The 17,776-nt window shown below is 41.1% G+C and overlaps 1 protein-coding gene across 1 annotated transcript in view; it reads right to left on the bottom strand.

Annotated features, from left to right (window-relative positions):
• The window catches only part of clcn2c (chloride channel 2c), a 141,275-nt gene extending 125,599 nt beyond the window's left edge, over positions 1 to 15,676 (bottom strand). Inside the window, 1 exon segment of the mRNA XM_063907260.1 lies at positions 15,450 to 15,676. Within this exon segment, the coding sequence (XP_063763330.1) occupies positions 15,450 to 15,500 (51 nt within the window). The 5' untranslated portion in view covers positions 15,501 to 15,676.
• Positions 15,677 to 17,776: the final 2,100 nt, after the last annotated feature.

Below are 17,776 nucleotides of genomic sequence, written 5' to 3'. Positions count from 1 at the left end.
CGTGAAGTCATGTGACCGTGCTGGAGTTCCTTTATAGCCCAACATTAGCCGCCTTTAGCTTAGCGGTGGAGAGGTGAAGTCATGTGACCATGCTGTAGTTCCTTTATAGCCCAACATTAGCCGCCTTTAGCTTAGCGGTGGAGACGTGAAGTCATGTGACCGTGCTATAGTTCCTTTATAGCCCAACATTAGCCGCCTTTAGCTTAGCGGTGGTGATGTGAAGTCATGTGACCGTGCTGTAGTTCCTTTATAGCCCAACATTAGCCTCCTTTAGCTTAGCGGTGGAGACGTGAAGTCATGTGACCGTGCTGTAGTTCCTTTATAGCAGAACATTAGCCTCCTTTAGCTTAGCGGTGGAGACGTGAAGTCATGTGACCGTGCTGTAGTTCCTTTATAGCCCAACATTAGCCGCCTTTAGCTTAGTGGTGGAGAGGTGAAGTCATGTGACCATGCTGTAGTTCCTTTATAGCCCAACATTAGCCTCCTTTAGCTTAGCAGTGGTGACGTCAAGTCATGTGACCGTGCTGTAGTTCCTTTATAGCCCAACATTAGCCGCCTTTAGCTTAGCGGTGGAGATGTGAAGTCATGTGACCGTAATGTAGTTCCTTTATAGCCCAACATTAGCCTCCTTTAGCTTAGCAGTGGTGACGTCAAGTCATGTGACCGTGCTGTAGTTCCTTTATAGCCCAACATTAGCCGCCTTTAGCTTAGCGGTGGAGATGTGAAGTCATGTGACCGTGCTGTAGTTCCTTTATAGCCCAACATTAGCCTCCTTTAGTTTAGCGGTGGTGACGTGAAGTCATGTGACCGTGCTGTAGTTCCTTTATAGCATAATGTTAGCTTTTTAGCTCTGTAGATTTCACTCTTTAAAAATCCTAAAGTGGTTAATATGTGGAGATATCCTGATGAACGGGTTGGCCTACAACATTGTGATGCTGATTTAAGCAGCATCACAATGTAAGCTTCTTTAAACATGCTGGAAAAGGTAACAAATTAAGTTCACATGTTATTTTAAAATCAATTTCTCACGTAGCATTAGTGCCGTTACACATACACACGCTTGCATTCACCCGCATCTATTAGCATTAATGGCTAACATAAACACAGATCGCGCTGTATGTTTACACACAACACAGGGCTTGTTCACTGAATAAAGAGACAGACGGAGTGTGTGTTTTTGTTTATCTGGCAGTGATGTGTGTGAGTGGTGTTCTTTTTACTAGATGAGCCGGCCAACTCTTGAACTTAATCCCTCCTTTTCCACACACACACACACACATGCACACATACAGTTTCCATTGCATTTTGGATTATTGCAGAAAAAATAATAACTGGCAAAGGAATGTTACTTACAAGTTTCATTCAGCAGGATAATCTCCGCATATTAACACCACTTTATGATATTTAAAGAACTGAAAAGATATCATTAAGCTATACGCAAACTACAGCACGGTCACATGACTTTATGTCACAACCGCCAAGCTAAAGGCGGCTAATGTTCGACGTGATGACTTTTAATCCGTCTCATTTAATCACTTGTTGGCAACCACCTTTTTTAAAGACACAAATCAGCTTCTGACATTCACCAGAGGGTATTTACTGACATTATGTAAAACAAAACCACCACGAAACCAAAAAAAACGAAGTTCAAAACATCCCATTTACTTTGAAACAAGCTAATTGAAAAAAATGCTAACATTTCTGACTCATTTCTGTCATTGACGACTCATTCCTGCACCACTCTTTCAGCACCAGTTGAATCATCTTTATGCTCAGTGACTGTAGGGAGTAACAGGTGGGATGAATGTGTTGTAAGTGCTTAATACACCTGCCTGCCTGCAGTCAACAGCTCCGAGTATGGAAAAGCCCAAGTGCCTATTAGTGAGCAATGTGTGTTTGGCTTACAGAGATGTGTGTGTGCGCTGTAATGCATGCTGATCACCAGCGTTCGGAGCATCATCCTGACAGTGTGGGGGACCGATGTGCCCCCAATGCCAAAAGCAGCACTGATCAACACTTATCAGAGGCCAAGAGTCTGGTTAATTATACTCCAGCTACAGTAATTAGACGGAGACTGTAATGCTGGGTTGATAAACCGAGGACCAAGCTGGGGATTAATCTCGTACACTACAGTGATTTCACAAGCAAGAAACAGGGGGGGGGGGGAGGGAAGTTAAAACTGATTAACCAAGAAAGAAATGGTTATCTAGAACTTTGAGATAAACTAAATGCTAATATAACAGCTGTTCATGGTAGCCCTTATAATTGGATATCCACTATGATGTAGCGCTTTCACCAGCACATCAGATGCATGCATGTGAAGAGACTCGTGATTAAAAAAGGAGCTGCGTTTGTTGACGACAATAACCAAGCAAAGTTATTAGAATTAGGTAAATCGGTTTCAGTTCAAATGGCTTCGATACACATTAGTTTTGAGATTAAGAATAAAAAAAAGTACCTTTCTTTTACTCAAGCTCTCTATTGACTTTGAGCTTTATATCCACAAAGAGGCGTCTATCTTGTAAAAGTCTTGCCTTTGGTTTCTTTTGAGTTTGACATACATTGATATGGTCTGGTGATTAGCTTCTATAGTGGTCATTTATTCTTAATTGAGATCCAATACTCATTTGCCTGCTCTTTAATTCAGACAGTGTTCTTGCTGTATGAATAACGCCTGTACTGTATGAAGTTTTGTGGAGCTGCTGATAAATCCTGCAATGCAAATGTTTTTCTGCAGAATTATGATTTTAAAAAAGTATACATTTCCAAATCAAGCCGCCCTCTTCACATCACCTCATTCAGACAGCTGCAGTAGCTACTTGGAATGACTTATAATGACTCATTAACTAAGAATCACGTATCCAACTCAAAGAGACAATTGTATTTTAGCTGACTCATCTGCATCAGAGAGTAGAATAAGAGTCTATAGTTTGAGTCATCACTTGGTGTTCACGCCCCTTTCCCCCAGAGGTCTAATAATAAAGTGCAGCTGTGGCGGAATATATCACTCCACAGATCATGAGATGCATGCATGTGAAGAGACATGTCTTACGTTTGATTAAAAGGAGCTGTGTTTGGTTTGAGCCAGTGGCAAAAATGACAGCAAAGCTTACTTTAAGGGAGGTCAGTTTCAGGTAACCCGACACACATTTGTTTTTAAGAATAAAAAAGGTGGTGTGCAAATTAGTCCAAATGTTTATTGAGCTTGGTCCCTGAGAGCAAGCTTCAGGGCTGTTTGTATGCTACGTTTGACTAAAAGGTAAGGCGGGAAAGCAGGCGAATGCGAGTAGGCTGATCAGCTCCTCTCATCGGCCTTCATAGACACCACTAAGGGAAACATTGAGGGATAAGAGACCCGAGCAAAGTCCAATAAACCTCAGCAAAGCAAACATTAATTGACTAAATTAAAAGAAAATTCTTTAGTTAAATATAGCTTGGTTTTTACTCCATTTCCCATTAAGTGCACCTAGAATATACAGTGGGGCAAAAAGGTATTTAGTCAGCCACCAATTGTGCAAGTTCTCCCATTTAAAAAGATGAGATGCCTGTAATTGTTATCATAGGTACACTTCAACTATGAGAGACAGAATGGGGAAACAATCCAGGAAATCACATTGTAGGATTTTTAATGAATTGATTGGTAAATTCCTCGGTAAAATAAGTATTTGGTCACCTACAAACAAGCAAGATTTCTGGCTCTCACAGACCCGTAACTTCTTCTTTAAGAGGCTCCTCTGTCCTCCACTCGTTACCTGTATTAATGGCACCTTTTTGAACTCGTTATCAGTATAAAAGACACCTGTCCACAACCTCAAACAGTCATACTCCAAACTCCACTATGGCCAAGACCAAAGAGCTGTCAAAGGAGACCAGAGACAAAATTGTAGACCTGCACCAGGCTGGGAAAACTGAATCTGCAATAGGTAAGCAGCTTGGTGTGAAGAAATCAACTGTGGGAGCAATTATTAGAAAATGGAAGACATACAAGACCACTGCTAATCTCCCTCGATCTGGGGCTCCACACAAGATCTCACCCCCGACCTGCAGAGAGCTGGGACCAAAGTAACAGAGGCTACCATCAGTAACACACTACGCCGCCAGGGGCTTAAATCCTGCAGTTCCAGACGTGTCCCCCTGCTTAAGCCAGTACATGTCCAGGCCCGTCTGAAGTTTGCTAGAGGGCATTTGGATGATCCAGAAGAGGATTGGGAGAATGTCATATGGTCAGATGAAACCAAAATAGAACTTTTTGGTAAAAACTCAACTCGTCGTGTTTGGAGGAGAAAGAATGCAGAGTTGCCTCCAAAAAACACCATACCTACTGTGAAGCATGGGGGTGGAAACATCATGCTTTGGGGCTGTTTTTCTGCAAAGGGACCAGGACGACTGATCCGTGTAAAGGAAAGAATGAATGGGGCCATGTATCGTGAGATTTTGAGTGAAAACCTCCTTCCATCAGCAAGGGCACTGAAGATGAAGCGTGGCTGGGTCTTTCAGCATGACAATGATCCCAAACACACCGCCAGGGCAACGAAGGAGTGGCTTCGTAAGAAGCATTTCAAGGTCCTGGAGTGGCCTAGCAAGTCTCCAGATCTCAACCCCATAGAAAATCTTTGGAGGGAGTTGAAAGTCCGTGTTGCCCAGCGACAGCCCCAAAGCATCACTGCTTTAGAGGAGATCTGCATGGAGGAATGGGCCAAAATACCAGCAACAGTGTGTGGAAACCTTGTGAAGACTTACAGAAAACGTTTGACCTCAGTCATTGCCAACAAAGGGTATATAACAAAGTATTGAGATGAACTTTTGTTATTGACCAAATACTTATTTTCCTCAATAATTTGAAATAAATTCTTTAAAAATCCTACAATGTGATTTCCTGGATTTTTTTTCCTCATTCTGTCTCTCATAGTTGAGGTATACCTATGATAACAATTACAGGCCTCTCTCATCTTTTTAAATGGGAGAACTTGCACAATTGGTGGCTGACTAAATACTTTTTTGCCCCACTGCATCTCCCCACAGCCCAACAACCAGTGACAGAAAAGTGAATATATGATGTCATAATGTTGACCTCTGACACGCGTGTTTGGACAGAGTTCAGGGTGGATACTCGACTGTGGAAAAAGTGCTGATGACGCAGTATGGATGCATAAACACTGAGCGGTCAGCCACCGGGAGGAAGATCAGTCCTGACAGCGGATAAGGAGCGGAGATCAACCCGTCGCAGCCCAGCATGATGCACTGATCATCACCAGATCCTCTTTTAGCACTGACAAATATTAGCATGAGCAACGATCAGACGGCTTATTCCTGCAGCCGCCCACATCAGAAACTAAATGAAGCTCTGTGTACAGATTAAGGAGTCCAGTTAGAGTGGGTTCTCATGTGTTTGGGCAAGAAAAATGACATTAACAATCACCAATGATTAGATGAAGTGTTCAATGTGATGGATTTTCTAGTATTTCTTCATGGCTAACCTTCATGTTTCAGTAGATATTTCATAAAATGAATCATAATAAGTGTGGTGGAAACTTCTGAACAATGGAGACGAAACTCAGAGAGACACGGGGAGAGCTGGGACTTTGATGGCCAACACTGAAGGTCTATTCTGAAGTTAACGGCCGGAGAATCGACAAGACATGCTGCAGCCACGAGTTGACAGAACGATTGACCGACCAATTCTGAAGGACTCCATTACAATACGAGGTTTGAACCAGTTCAGAACGGACAATCGACATTCTTCAGACTAAAGAAATATGGACCCTACGTCTAACGGAAACGGTCATCTAGCTCAATAGAATATGCGTGCAGGAGCACCTGGTGACAGATACACTGGCTCCCAGCTGTCCCAAACAATAAAACCAATCTTAGGTCAGCATGAACTGGAACAGTATGGTTAACAACAAAGAGCCCAGGCTGCCCCTCCTTAATGAAAATAACAGCACCTCCAAGGCTGAAGAACTATGCCATAGGAATACAGACAGAGGAAGGAGACAATGATGAACCAGGTCGAAGGTTAAACACCTAAGCAAAGGATTCCCTAACAATAAGTATATCCACAGTAATGTTGATTCACAGTTCTCATTCAGTTTTAAAGAGGCTCTGTACCAAACAAATGTGTTAAGTCTTTTAAATACACATTTAAGCAGGGATATCTCTGCAGCCCCACATTCTTCATTACAAATTGTATTTTAACACATATTTAGCCTTTTAAAAAATACCTTGCTGCAGACATGGAGATATTTTTTTGCACAGATGTGAGCCCCACTTGAATTGCTTTGTCGAGTCATTGTTAAACCCACTTCATTAAACTCAAACAGAAACAAAGTAAGAGTCACTTAAACTGCCTTAGTTAGTCTTTCTGCTGTTCCATCAATCACCACCTCTGATTTCGTCCAAATACAGCATTTATTTACTGTTAAATATCACTTTTCTTGGAGGCTGAACATCAAATTAGCTAAATAAAAAGACAATCATTGGCGATGTAACTCAGCCAAATGCCGATGGATTCTTCCAATGGCCCAACCTGAGTCTTAAATTGGGCTTATAGTGAGCTTTCTACTAAATAAATCAAATAACGAGAGGAGGAAGAGGCACAGATTTGGGGAGGGACACTCAGGAAGCTGTTTAGGCCACACCATAGTGCAGAGATATCATTCAGATGAGGGGAAGGGCCTTTAAAAAGGAACGGGGTGAATGTGCCCCTCAGTGTGATTGTTAAGGCACTCGTTCTTCTGTCCGGATCCTCCTCATGGCACACAGTTTACACATCAACATTATAAGAGAGGTGTTTAATGTAAACGCATCTCCCTAAACATGGAACATCTCACAGCTGATAGGGAGCTGAACATCCGCTGCTGTGTCAACTCTGCAGCTTTATCACGGCGGGCGGTCACACGGAGAGGACTCGGATGTACATGGCATGCCGCTCGTTCAAAGGAGGTTAGAGGAAAGAGACCTTGATGGAGTCATGTTTTTAAAAATGCGTGCTGAAGACGAGAGGAGGCAGTGGGATGAAGGATGGCACAACATTGGTCAAAAGTGGACGTCCGGTTTGAGAAGAAGGTCTCAAAATAAACGTGTAAAGGCCATTCCTGCGTATTTATAACATCATTATGTTAGTTTACAAATACTTCTGCATTATTAGTGGATTACACCACTAGCAGTCTGTTGATTTAACTATTGTATACAATACAATGCTCTAGAAATGTTCCAGTGATGACACTGAACCGTTAAACTCAAGGAAATCTTGGCTCCTGATCTTTACGACAAGAAGCATCGTCTTCTACTTCCTTATCTTTGTTTGACGACCAATTCTAAACGCAGATAACGGGATTGTTTTATCCCAAAATCCATATTTGATCAGATAACTGCATCTCTGTTTATGTTCAACTCGTCTGACTTCCAATGGATCTGTCATGTCACCGTGAAACAGTGAGAAAAGCCTTTCTGTGCAGAAGCCTCTGAGCGTCACACACACACACACACACACACACACACACACACACACACACACACACACACACACACACACACACACACACACACACACACACACACACACACACACACACACACACACACACACACACACACACACACACACACACACACACACACACACACACACACACACACACACACACACACACACACACACACACACACACACACACACACACACACACACACACACACACACACACACACACACACACACACACACACACACACACACACACACACACACACACACACACACACACACACACACACACACACACACACACACACACACACACACACACACACACACACACACACACACACACACACACACACACACACACACACACACACACACACACACTTCTACCTTCTCAATAATTTACCTGGTTGACTTTTCTTCCTGCAGTTTGCTTTATTTAATCAGAATACATTTATGGCCAGGTACTTTTACACATACAAGGAATTTGATTTGGTGCGTGGTGGTCTAAGAATCATCTAAGACATCTATGAAAATAAGTTGTAAAAAGTAGGTAAAGATTATTTACAAAATAAAGAAACAAAGAACCTAAAAAGCTAAAAGAATTACAGTAATTAAAATATGGCGTGTATATTGCAGACAACAGATTGCATTTTTTTAAATCCTTGTTTGGTACAGATCCCCTAAACCAATTAAAATCATCATTTTAATTTATGATTTTTATCGAGTAAAGAAACTTTGTTTGTAAAGCACCTTTCATGCAGGATGCTGTTCAAAGAAGCAGAAAAACATAACAGTGATATTAAAATAAATAAAACCAATTAGAAAATGTGCAATAAATAAAAGCCATAACCCAAATACAATAAAGCAGGAACAATGATACCAGTAAGATGTGTCAAAGTTAAAAGCCAAATCAAAGATCCACGTCTTTGATTTCATTCTACGATTATAACGCAATTGCATTATTGTTCAATAATATCGCTATTAGGTATTCGTCCAAATCTTGCAGCTGTATTTGTTCTTCATTATCCTTTGTGAAAGTCTTGAATCATTGAAGCTTTGTTACAGGTGTGTTTCTTTGACTCTCTGACGGACTCCACACCTGCTCATCCATTAATCCATTGACCTGTCGAGCTTTATTGTCTCCATCTCTGAGTGTTTACCTCCGACAGGATGGCTGATCAATCCCGGAGCAAACGGCCCCACAAACACATTCCACCTCAGGTAGAGTCAACACTATACTCTGTCTCGTGGAGTGTTTGCCAGACTCGCGGTTATTACACACAGTTCCTGATCTAAAAGTCTTTTGTGCAAACTGTTAGTGTTCCAGATGCCTCCACACTTACCGGGGGAATCCATCATGGCTTTTGTCCAGAGGACGGATGGAGGTGGATTTGTCATTTTGGCAAAGAGAAAACAACAGAATCGAGGGGTTGATGTTTTGTTCCAGAGAGAGAGAGAGAGTGAGAGACCTGTTAGAGGCTTTTGATGCTTATCTGCAACAAAAGCCGGCCTATTCACAACTTAACTCTGAACAAATGTTACGCAAGCGGCTCTTTTCTCCACTCTCTGAAAGCAAGGTCAAGGAGCTGTTGACCTGTCTTGCAAAAAATTTAAAACAGACTTTACCCACAAGGCGTGATGAAGTGAGAGTAGAGGGAAATTTCCACTACAACTACAAGCTATCAGACTTCAAACGCATGTGTCTACATAAAGCTTCACTCACTCAGGGTTACAAACGACCCGGTGTCACAAAACACAGATTCAATGATTCTCTGCCACTTTCGCTTCCCTCTTCAAAAATTCAACCGACATTATGAGTAGCACATTCCTCAGAATAAACGAGAACTTGGTGACAGAAAAACCCGCCTGACCACAGCTTGATTTCAAAGGAAATGGTGCGTGCAAAGTTCTAGAGAACTATTCTGACTCGGGTAGGCGACTCTTTGGACAGCTTCTAAGAAGATCTTCCCATAAACACGGTCAAATCGGGGCTTGTCCTTTGCTGATCGATCCTTTCACACAGTCACTGAAAAGCCTAAAATGATCTAGACTTTCCTTTGTATGCGAGAAAGCAAATCTCTGAATCAATCGGACCGGACGCCAACGGACTTTACTCTAAAAGCTCCTGAGTAACGTCCGTGATAAGAGTCCTGAGTGTTTGCTATGAGCATGATGGAGTTTTCTTTCATAGCTGGAAAAAAATGCAACAAAACAAGCATCTGAGGGTGAAGACGAGAGGTCATTGACACAAAACCCCATCACGATTTGCGGGTTTAAGGGAAGAGGCCAAAGTCATCGGATCAATTCAAGAACAGCAACACCGAGTTTTTGCCCAAATGAAACAATCCAAGCCATCCAAAGATATGCCAGTAAGAGACCAGAAGGAAAAACTGTCTGAAAACAACAATAGTTTCTCTAATCCATTTAAGTACTAGTGTGCTGCGAGTGTGAAGTGGGAACTGGGGACGATGTGAGGTCCGATCCTCTGGACGGTATCTGGATTTCAAGCGAGAAAATGAGCGAGATGCTACACACACACACACACACACACATAAAACAAGGGGGGGAAGAAGGGACCAAAGCAGTGTTGAATATAAGCCGTCAGACAGATTGTGACACCTCTTTTTTACAAAGCCAAACGTCCCAGGCGAAGAGGACCTGGAAAACCATTACGAGTCAGATAGAAAACCAAATGTCTGCTCCAGGAGACGTTTGGTTTTCTATCTGACTCGTAATGGTTTTCCAGGTACACTTGGCCTCTTATAGTGGATAATTACAGCCTATACATTGGCACACACACACACACAACACACACATCTTATTTATACAAGAGTGTTATTGTTGTACCGTGCTAATCAGGTCAGCAGAACTCATATGTGTTAAGCTAGCATTATGTGTAAACAACACAAATGGGACATACAAGCCTAAAGAACAACAACTCGAAAAGCATTACTGGTGGAAATTTGGTTTGATAAATTGATTTAAATGAGGTAAAAAGCCACAAATGTACTGGTTCCAGCTTCTTGAACTAAGCTAAAGACCTGCTGGTTTGCGTCGTCTATAAAAATATATCATAGTAAGGTTGAATGTCTTTGGATTTGAGATGTTAAGGATTTATCAATCTGCAGATTCTTCCACAATGACGACGCTTGTCCTACGATTCCCAAAATGCAACGTGATTGCATCGCTTCATCCTCTCCACGCCTGGAGATGCACAACCCCTCTTAAACTTCTACCAGCAGTCAGTAACTCGGGCTTGTTAATAATTACAAAGAGGATGCAACAAAAGGCTGTTTAACACGAGTCGAGTGACATGACACTGCACGATTCTGGAAACCAGGGCATCAAACGTGCAATGGAAACAACCGGATGTAATAAACACCATTCAGGGGTTAAGTCTTCTCCCTAAAACACTTATAGCTGCAGAAAACACCGGCTCTTATCGGTGTTATGGGACAAACCATCCTCCCAGTTGTACTCAGTTTAGCATTAACATTGTTCCATCTCTTCTTTTTATTTTGATTGCTTAGGAAAAATACTGCCACTCTATAAAATGTCATAAATATTAGCCGCTCGATGTCGCTTGATGCTATTGCACAACGCCTCGTAAAACTTCACCTTTGATCGGTCGACTTAGCATTTAATGACATCTGAAGACACGATGTGATGGAGCCATGACCCCATCAGGGTCAACAGAACAGTGAACATGCTAACCTCAAATCAACCCGACAATTATGCCTTATTTTGAGGGATTTCTTAACCATTTGTGTCATTTCTTTTATAGTCACCAATAAAGCAGTAGTTGTTTAACGTACTGAAGACTGATTGGCAGTGGCCTTCCAGCAGTAAGTCTTTTATGGCCTGAATGGTGGCTTTTAACTCATGCTTAACCTATTAACTGTTGCTTTTTGATCCTCTGCTCCATTATGAACCGTTTAAACCGCTCAGGTCCGCTTGATAAAGTCTGCTTTCTGTCCCCAGAGTTAGAACTAAACACGGAGCAGCAGCGTTCAGTTTTTTATGCTCCATGTGTCTGGAACAGACTCCCATAAACCTGCAGGTCTGCTGCAACTGTTACAACCTTTAAATCCAGAGTAAAGACTTTTATTTGCTGCTGCTGCTTTCTTATTCATGCATGCTATAGATGTCTTCATCCATAACCTATCTGTATTTAATAATGCATTTCTTTTGCAGTTTGTCCTGGTGCTTTATAGGTTTTATGTAAAGCATATTGTGCGTCACTTGCTTTAATATTCAACCTGCATTTATGGTTGAAAGCCAGTGATAAAGCTATCTAACTGTTGCTGCTGTTTGCTGGTTCTCTGGCTCGTTAGGTGAGTTGTTTCAATGCAAAATGAATCCAAATTGCTGAACCTCTTTAAAAAAGCACATTTCATTTACATTATCGTGGGACAATGAGGAGCATATCTTTTTGCAGAAATCCTTCACACTGTTCATCAGATGCCACACAAACCGAGCACACATCAGCTGTAAACACCCTGATGCCTCCGTGATGTTAGCAGACAATATGTTTAGGGTGCTTTTTCCTCTGCGAGCGCTCCTCACTTCTCGCCATGCCAACGTTTCTGCAGCCATCCTTTGAGCCAAACTACACTGGCCTCTTTGAGCATCCACTGCCCACAACAAACCCACACAGGCACCATGACTGCCAACGGCACACAAAGACACCATGTTACTACAACCCACGGCCAGGAGACGGGAGGGGGGGGGCACAGAGAGAACTGTTCAAGAGAGGTTATTCTCACACTGTGGCTATTTATATTTCCCTCCGACTCCGATCGTCCAAGCACAGCAGGGGGGACGGGAGAGGAGGTGTGCATGGAAAGAACTGAACCGTTCATTAAATGCATTATGTCGTTAAAGCAGAAATATTAACTTAAAGCTCTTATTTTTTACTCAAACTTTACCTTACTGGTTTCAACTAACCTAAACCACAACCTGGATGAGTATATACGGATTTATGTCATTTATTTTTTTGCTGTTTTTGGTTTATAAGTACTTTATTAATCCCAAACTGGGAAAAATGTTGGCTGCAGCAGCATAACACCAAACAAGGCATTGATATGTTGCTATATAATATAATATAAATGAATCATTATTTATCTGAATTATTTTAGTTGCTGTAGTTCTCTATGCTTTTATTTTGAAGGAGGTTCTGGGCACCTGGTGACTGTTCTATATATTGGACACAGGTGGAGATGGTGGTGGTGATGGGATGGTTTGGGACCAGTTTGAGCATATGGTTTGTTACCATTGTTCTTTATATGTGTACTAATGGAATACAAGAAAATAAACCAGACAAATTTCTATTTTATTTCTTAGTTTAGCCGCAACAAATACTACAGTTAATTCCTTACATGCACGTGCGTGCTTTCCTTCCACAAACAAGAAATAACTTTCTAAAAACTCAATACATTACTTTCAGACTCGTCCAGCCACATGTTCTCATAAGGTGCATACAGTATACACATTTATGGTTATGCCTGCAGACTTAAATCTGACCATAAAGCACCCAAAAGTCGTTGTTTCTGATTGAAAGTCTGACAGAAACCCTGGTAATGTACGGGAAGCAATCCTAGTGAACAACACTTAACTTAAAGAGGCTGTTCCAATTAGAACTGTTTTAAGGAGTAACCCTCTGATGCTTCCAGGAGAAAGTGTGTGCTTAAACAACAGCAGAATAGCAACCAGTATGAACTTCAATGGAGTTCCTCAATCTCCCAAAAAGGAGATCTATTCAAAGACAGTGGATTTTTTTTGTTGTTGCAGAGAGCATGTTCCTTTCTGCCGAGCACGAGACCCCGGCAGGGTGACAGAGCGTCCAGCGCTGAATCAGCGGGTCGCACGTTGTGTAATCTCTCACACAAACACACACACAGATTAACAGCACGCAGGGAGGCGGGGTGGGGAGGCGGAGGGGGGGAGGGTTTGTTCTCCACAAAGAAACTGTTTTCAGTAGAAGGAAACAGAGGCCCAGGGAAGTGTTACAGTTCTTAGATTTAAAACCTTGTTGACACTGAATGGACGATAAAACTTCTCTCAGATTCTTCACGCCGGACAGGAAAAGTTCAACTAGCCCCTCACACACAATGCTCAGACCCTCATCCTTATTTATCATGAGGGGCACGCTGCAAGTACTCCTAATGGGATCTAGGGGGTCCTTTAGGAGGAGATCTGTATAAGAATTACATAATTTCTTCCTCCTGCACCCTCGCTATCTCCAACGTTACATAATTCATTGTTAAATATTAATTTTAAAACAGGACTAGAGGAGGTAATTGTTAAGTGGGCGCTCATGGCCTTCCATATGTGTCCGAGGGAGCGTGACATGCAAATGTTTGAGAGCCCCCTGCTGTATAAATCAGGTTATCTAACCATTCACTCAGCCAACAACTGTAGTGCAGACCATCTACGAATCAACAAGCGCCTTTAAAGCTGCAGCGATAAGTAAATCAAGCAGAAAACAAGTTGTATATTGAAAAACAGTATGTTTTTTAAAAGCAAAATGGCATAAAATGCACTTTATATGATTTAAAATATCTGTTTTACGTCTTTATAAAATATCAAATCATATAGACATCACTTTAGACCTAAAGATGCTAAAATGGACATTGTTTTACTATGTTCTAACATTATATAGAGCTAATGATAAAATAATGCACACAGAAATATCATTGTTCCACAAGGGGAAGCTGCATAAGAGGTTATAGCACTGGACGCCTTCGTAACTCTGAAGAGCATCTCATCTCGAGACACATTATGCATGTTCACATCAGCTTTTCTCAGCACCCTAGCAGCAGGACAACAGTGAATTGATCTATTGTTGGATGGGAGCAATGCAGCCTACACATCCTGACACATACAGTAACCCCGGTGACTATTGTTGCATGAACATGACATCACCCTTGGTCATTTTTATCTATAAAAGGTCACACAGATGAGCCAAACTATGGATCTGGATGAAGAAATTACTGAGCAAAAATCCATTAAAAAATATCTTAAGGGACAGACATTTGCTTTTGTGACAAATATGCACATGTCATAAAACCTAACTTAAGGGCTTTTACAAATCAATAATACCCTTCTGAGAATTCTGCTAATCCATTAAGCACCAAACCACAGAAAATCTCCTAAAATTTACAGTTTTAAACCCTTCACATTACTCTCTACCGCCCACCATGGTGTCCTTCGTTTGGTGAGTGGGGCAAAGGCGAAATGTCTAGGGAAATTTGTCATTTTTGCTACTTAAATAAATGCTTCATGAAATATATTTAATGCAGAATTAATCAGCACATATTTAAAATCAAAAAGAGGTATAAAGTAAGTATGTACCATGCGTTTACGACAATTTACACCGGTTTCTTTAAGGATGTGTATTTTTGACAATGGAGTTTGGCCTATCTCGGAGACACGGTTACCTGTGTCAGGTTAATGAAATCCAGATGTTTTGGAAGTAACTTTTGTAAAGTTAGTTGCAGAATCTAAGAGGCTTTTATGCTATTTGGAAACGTGTCCTTCCTTCTGTCACCACACAAACACACAATAGGGAAATTAAAGACCATCATAAGCCATTCAAAGCTGCTTCCGACAACACAACCTGAGTCACTTTCACGCGAGTCCAAAGGGGTTGAACTTCATTTAAAATCTGACAATTTACAGTTGAAGCTTAAGTGTCTGCAAACACACAGTCAAGGAACAGATTGACAACTCGTCAATATACACTCTTTCATTCGGCATGTTCCTCATTCATGCATTTAGTCAAATACATCCTATTTTCTGTAATCTTAGCCAGAAAACAGATGTGAAAGCGCAGCCAGGCGGCCTTAAATTCACCCATTTGTCCAATGGAGTCTGGCTTCCCACTCCACGCAAGTGGGAGTGCACTTAACTTAGTGAAAAGTAAGCAGAAGTTCACATTTTTTTCGCAACACAAACTTACCAGGGTTTGCTCATACTGCAGAGCCCGCTGGTCGGACCCGTCCCCCGCCATGGCTGCGTCTGTGCCCGGCGTTCGGTGCACCTTTTTTCGGCTTGGAAGTGAGAGGGAACCCGGAGCGATGTCTCTGAGTGCGTGCACTGATTAAATCATCGGACCGGCTGTAGTTTCTGTACGGGAGTTCACACCGGGAACTCCAGCTACAGAGTGCGTCCCGGTTACAGTAAGACCCTTCATTTTATAGCCTCTCAAGTCCCGGTAAGATACTCAGTGTGAGGCGGGACTTTGGACTCGGACAGATCCTCCCATCTGGAACAAGTGTCAATCAAAACACAAGGACACTCTTTATAAGCTTTAATGGGAAGCGTTTCTCACATCTTGAGAGTGGAATACAAACTCTTTGGATCCTGTTCTTTAGTTTAGAAATACTACATCAGCAAAATGTCCTTAAAGTATCTAAAGAAAAAGTGCTCAATATTTTTTAAGCAGTTATATATAGTATATACTCTCAATATATCACAAGTAACAGTCCTAAGGTACAGATATATTATCAGCAAAATAATGTAATGCTTTCACTCTTCTATTCTGAGATGTTTATAATGTATACATCCTATATATTCAATTCCTATATTTCTAATGGTGTGCAATACTTTGTTTCACATGCTGCTGCAACGACAACATTTCCATATTTGGGATAAATCAAGTATATCTTTCTCCTATCTTAAATGTAAAGGTACTTTCTACACAGACTGTTTCTCTGGTTGTCTTGTTTTCAAATACTGTATTGTCATTGGATATAGGGGGGTTTCCATGGAGTTTTCCAACCTCTGAATAAGTCTAAAGATATATTTTAAAAATGACAGTTTTAAAGAAATATATAGTATTTTTTATGAATAATAATCTGTCCAATCTATTCAATCAATTAAGTGTCATTTAAAACTTCAAAATCAGCTCAAAATGCATAAAATTCCTGCTCCAGGAGGTTCAAGATGGACTGCTTTAAACGGCCCTTTTGGATCCTGTAAAGTCAGGAATTGATTCAGCATCTTCTATAAAACCCCCGAAAACACTGATCGTTTTTTCAAATCATCGAACTCAACGGGCTTCTCAGCAGGGGATCTGTAGGCTGGCAAAAAGACTATAAAACTCTGTCTCAAAATACTCTGACCCTGACTCTGATCTCAAAATGTTGATTAAATTAAACAGACACTCATCCAGGTTGAGGTTGAGGTTAGTATATGGCTGTTATTAGCTAGATGTACTAACCGTATCAGTCAAAGTACATCATATTCTGATGTGTCTTTGTGCTCCTTCACAGGTGGAAGTCCTTCAGTAAAAAGTAACTTCAAAAAGGTTAAAAATAAATGTACTCAATGTGCGGACTGGCTTTTTTGAAAGTGTTATATAAGTTTATATTATCACATGTCTTTATACGAATACATAGAAGAGTGTTTCATGTGTTAGTGTGGAGCACATTTTGGTTGCTTTGTGCACTTAAGAGTAGACATGAACACATCACAGGTGTAGAATAGATGTAGTGCAGTATACAACATTTCCTCTGAGCTGTGAGACGTATAAATAGCATTGAATGCAAACACTGGAGTAAAGTAAAGGTGGCTTTAAATTATACGAACGGTACGTCTGTATAGGAGTTACTTTCCATCACTGCGTACTGGTATTATTCGGGGTTTCATTACGACAGCTTAGGTATTTCTGTGAAAGGTGAACAAAAGGCAAACAGAAACCAGCCGGTTAATAAATGTGAGTCCATGTTGGATTGATCCTCACCTCTCCTCTCTGTTGACGGTTAACCACCTACAGTCTTTTTATTAGAGATAATAGTTCAATGGTTAATGAATTATTGTTGGTTGTGTCTCGGAACTGTTGTGTTCTTTGAAAATCCCTCCCATTCTATCCCTCAATATGAGCTAATATGAAATAAACACTTAACAAATATCAGGACTGAAAGAAAGTCTCAGTATTTTTCTTATTCATATATTTGAGTACTCTTTTTCTCTAGAGACATTATCTAATGATATCACTGATTCATTTAAGGGCTAACATAATATAAGTCAACTTAAACTTAAATAAGACAGTTAATTGAGACTCAACATTCACAGGAACTATTGCTATTCATTTTGCACATGTTCTATATATTTGTTGTCCTAAAGAGAGATATTCTTAACAATTAATGCTCATAACAGTCACAATATCTTATCTCTCGGGCTTTATTATCCACTCAGGGCGGTGGTGGCAAAGTCCATAGGGGCTTGGCCTGGGAACTGGAAGGTCACCAGTTCAAGTCCCCGAAAGACCTAGTGCCACCGTGG

This window comes from Eleginops maclovinus, chromosome 18 (assembly GCF_036324505.1).
Source record: "Eleginops maclovinus isolate JMC-PN-2008 ecotype Puerto Natales chromosome 18, JC_Emac_rtc_rv5, whole genome shotgun sequence".
Taxonomy (NCBI): Eukaryota; Metazoa; Chordata; class Actinopteri; order Perciformes; family Eleginopidae; genus Eleginops; species Eleginops maclovinus.
The sequence above is the reverse complement of the archived record's forward strand: the minus strand, read 5'-3'. Positions and strand labels throughout refer to the sequence as shown.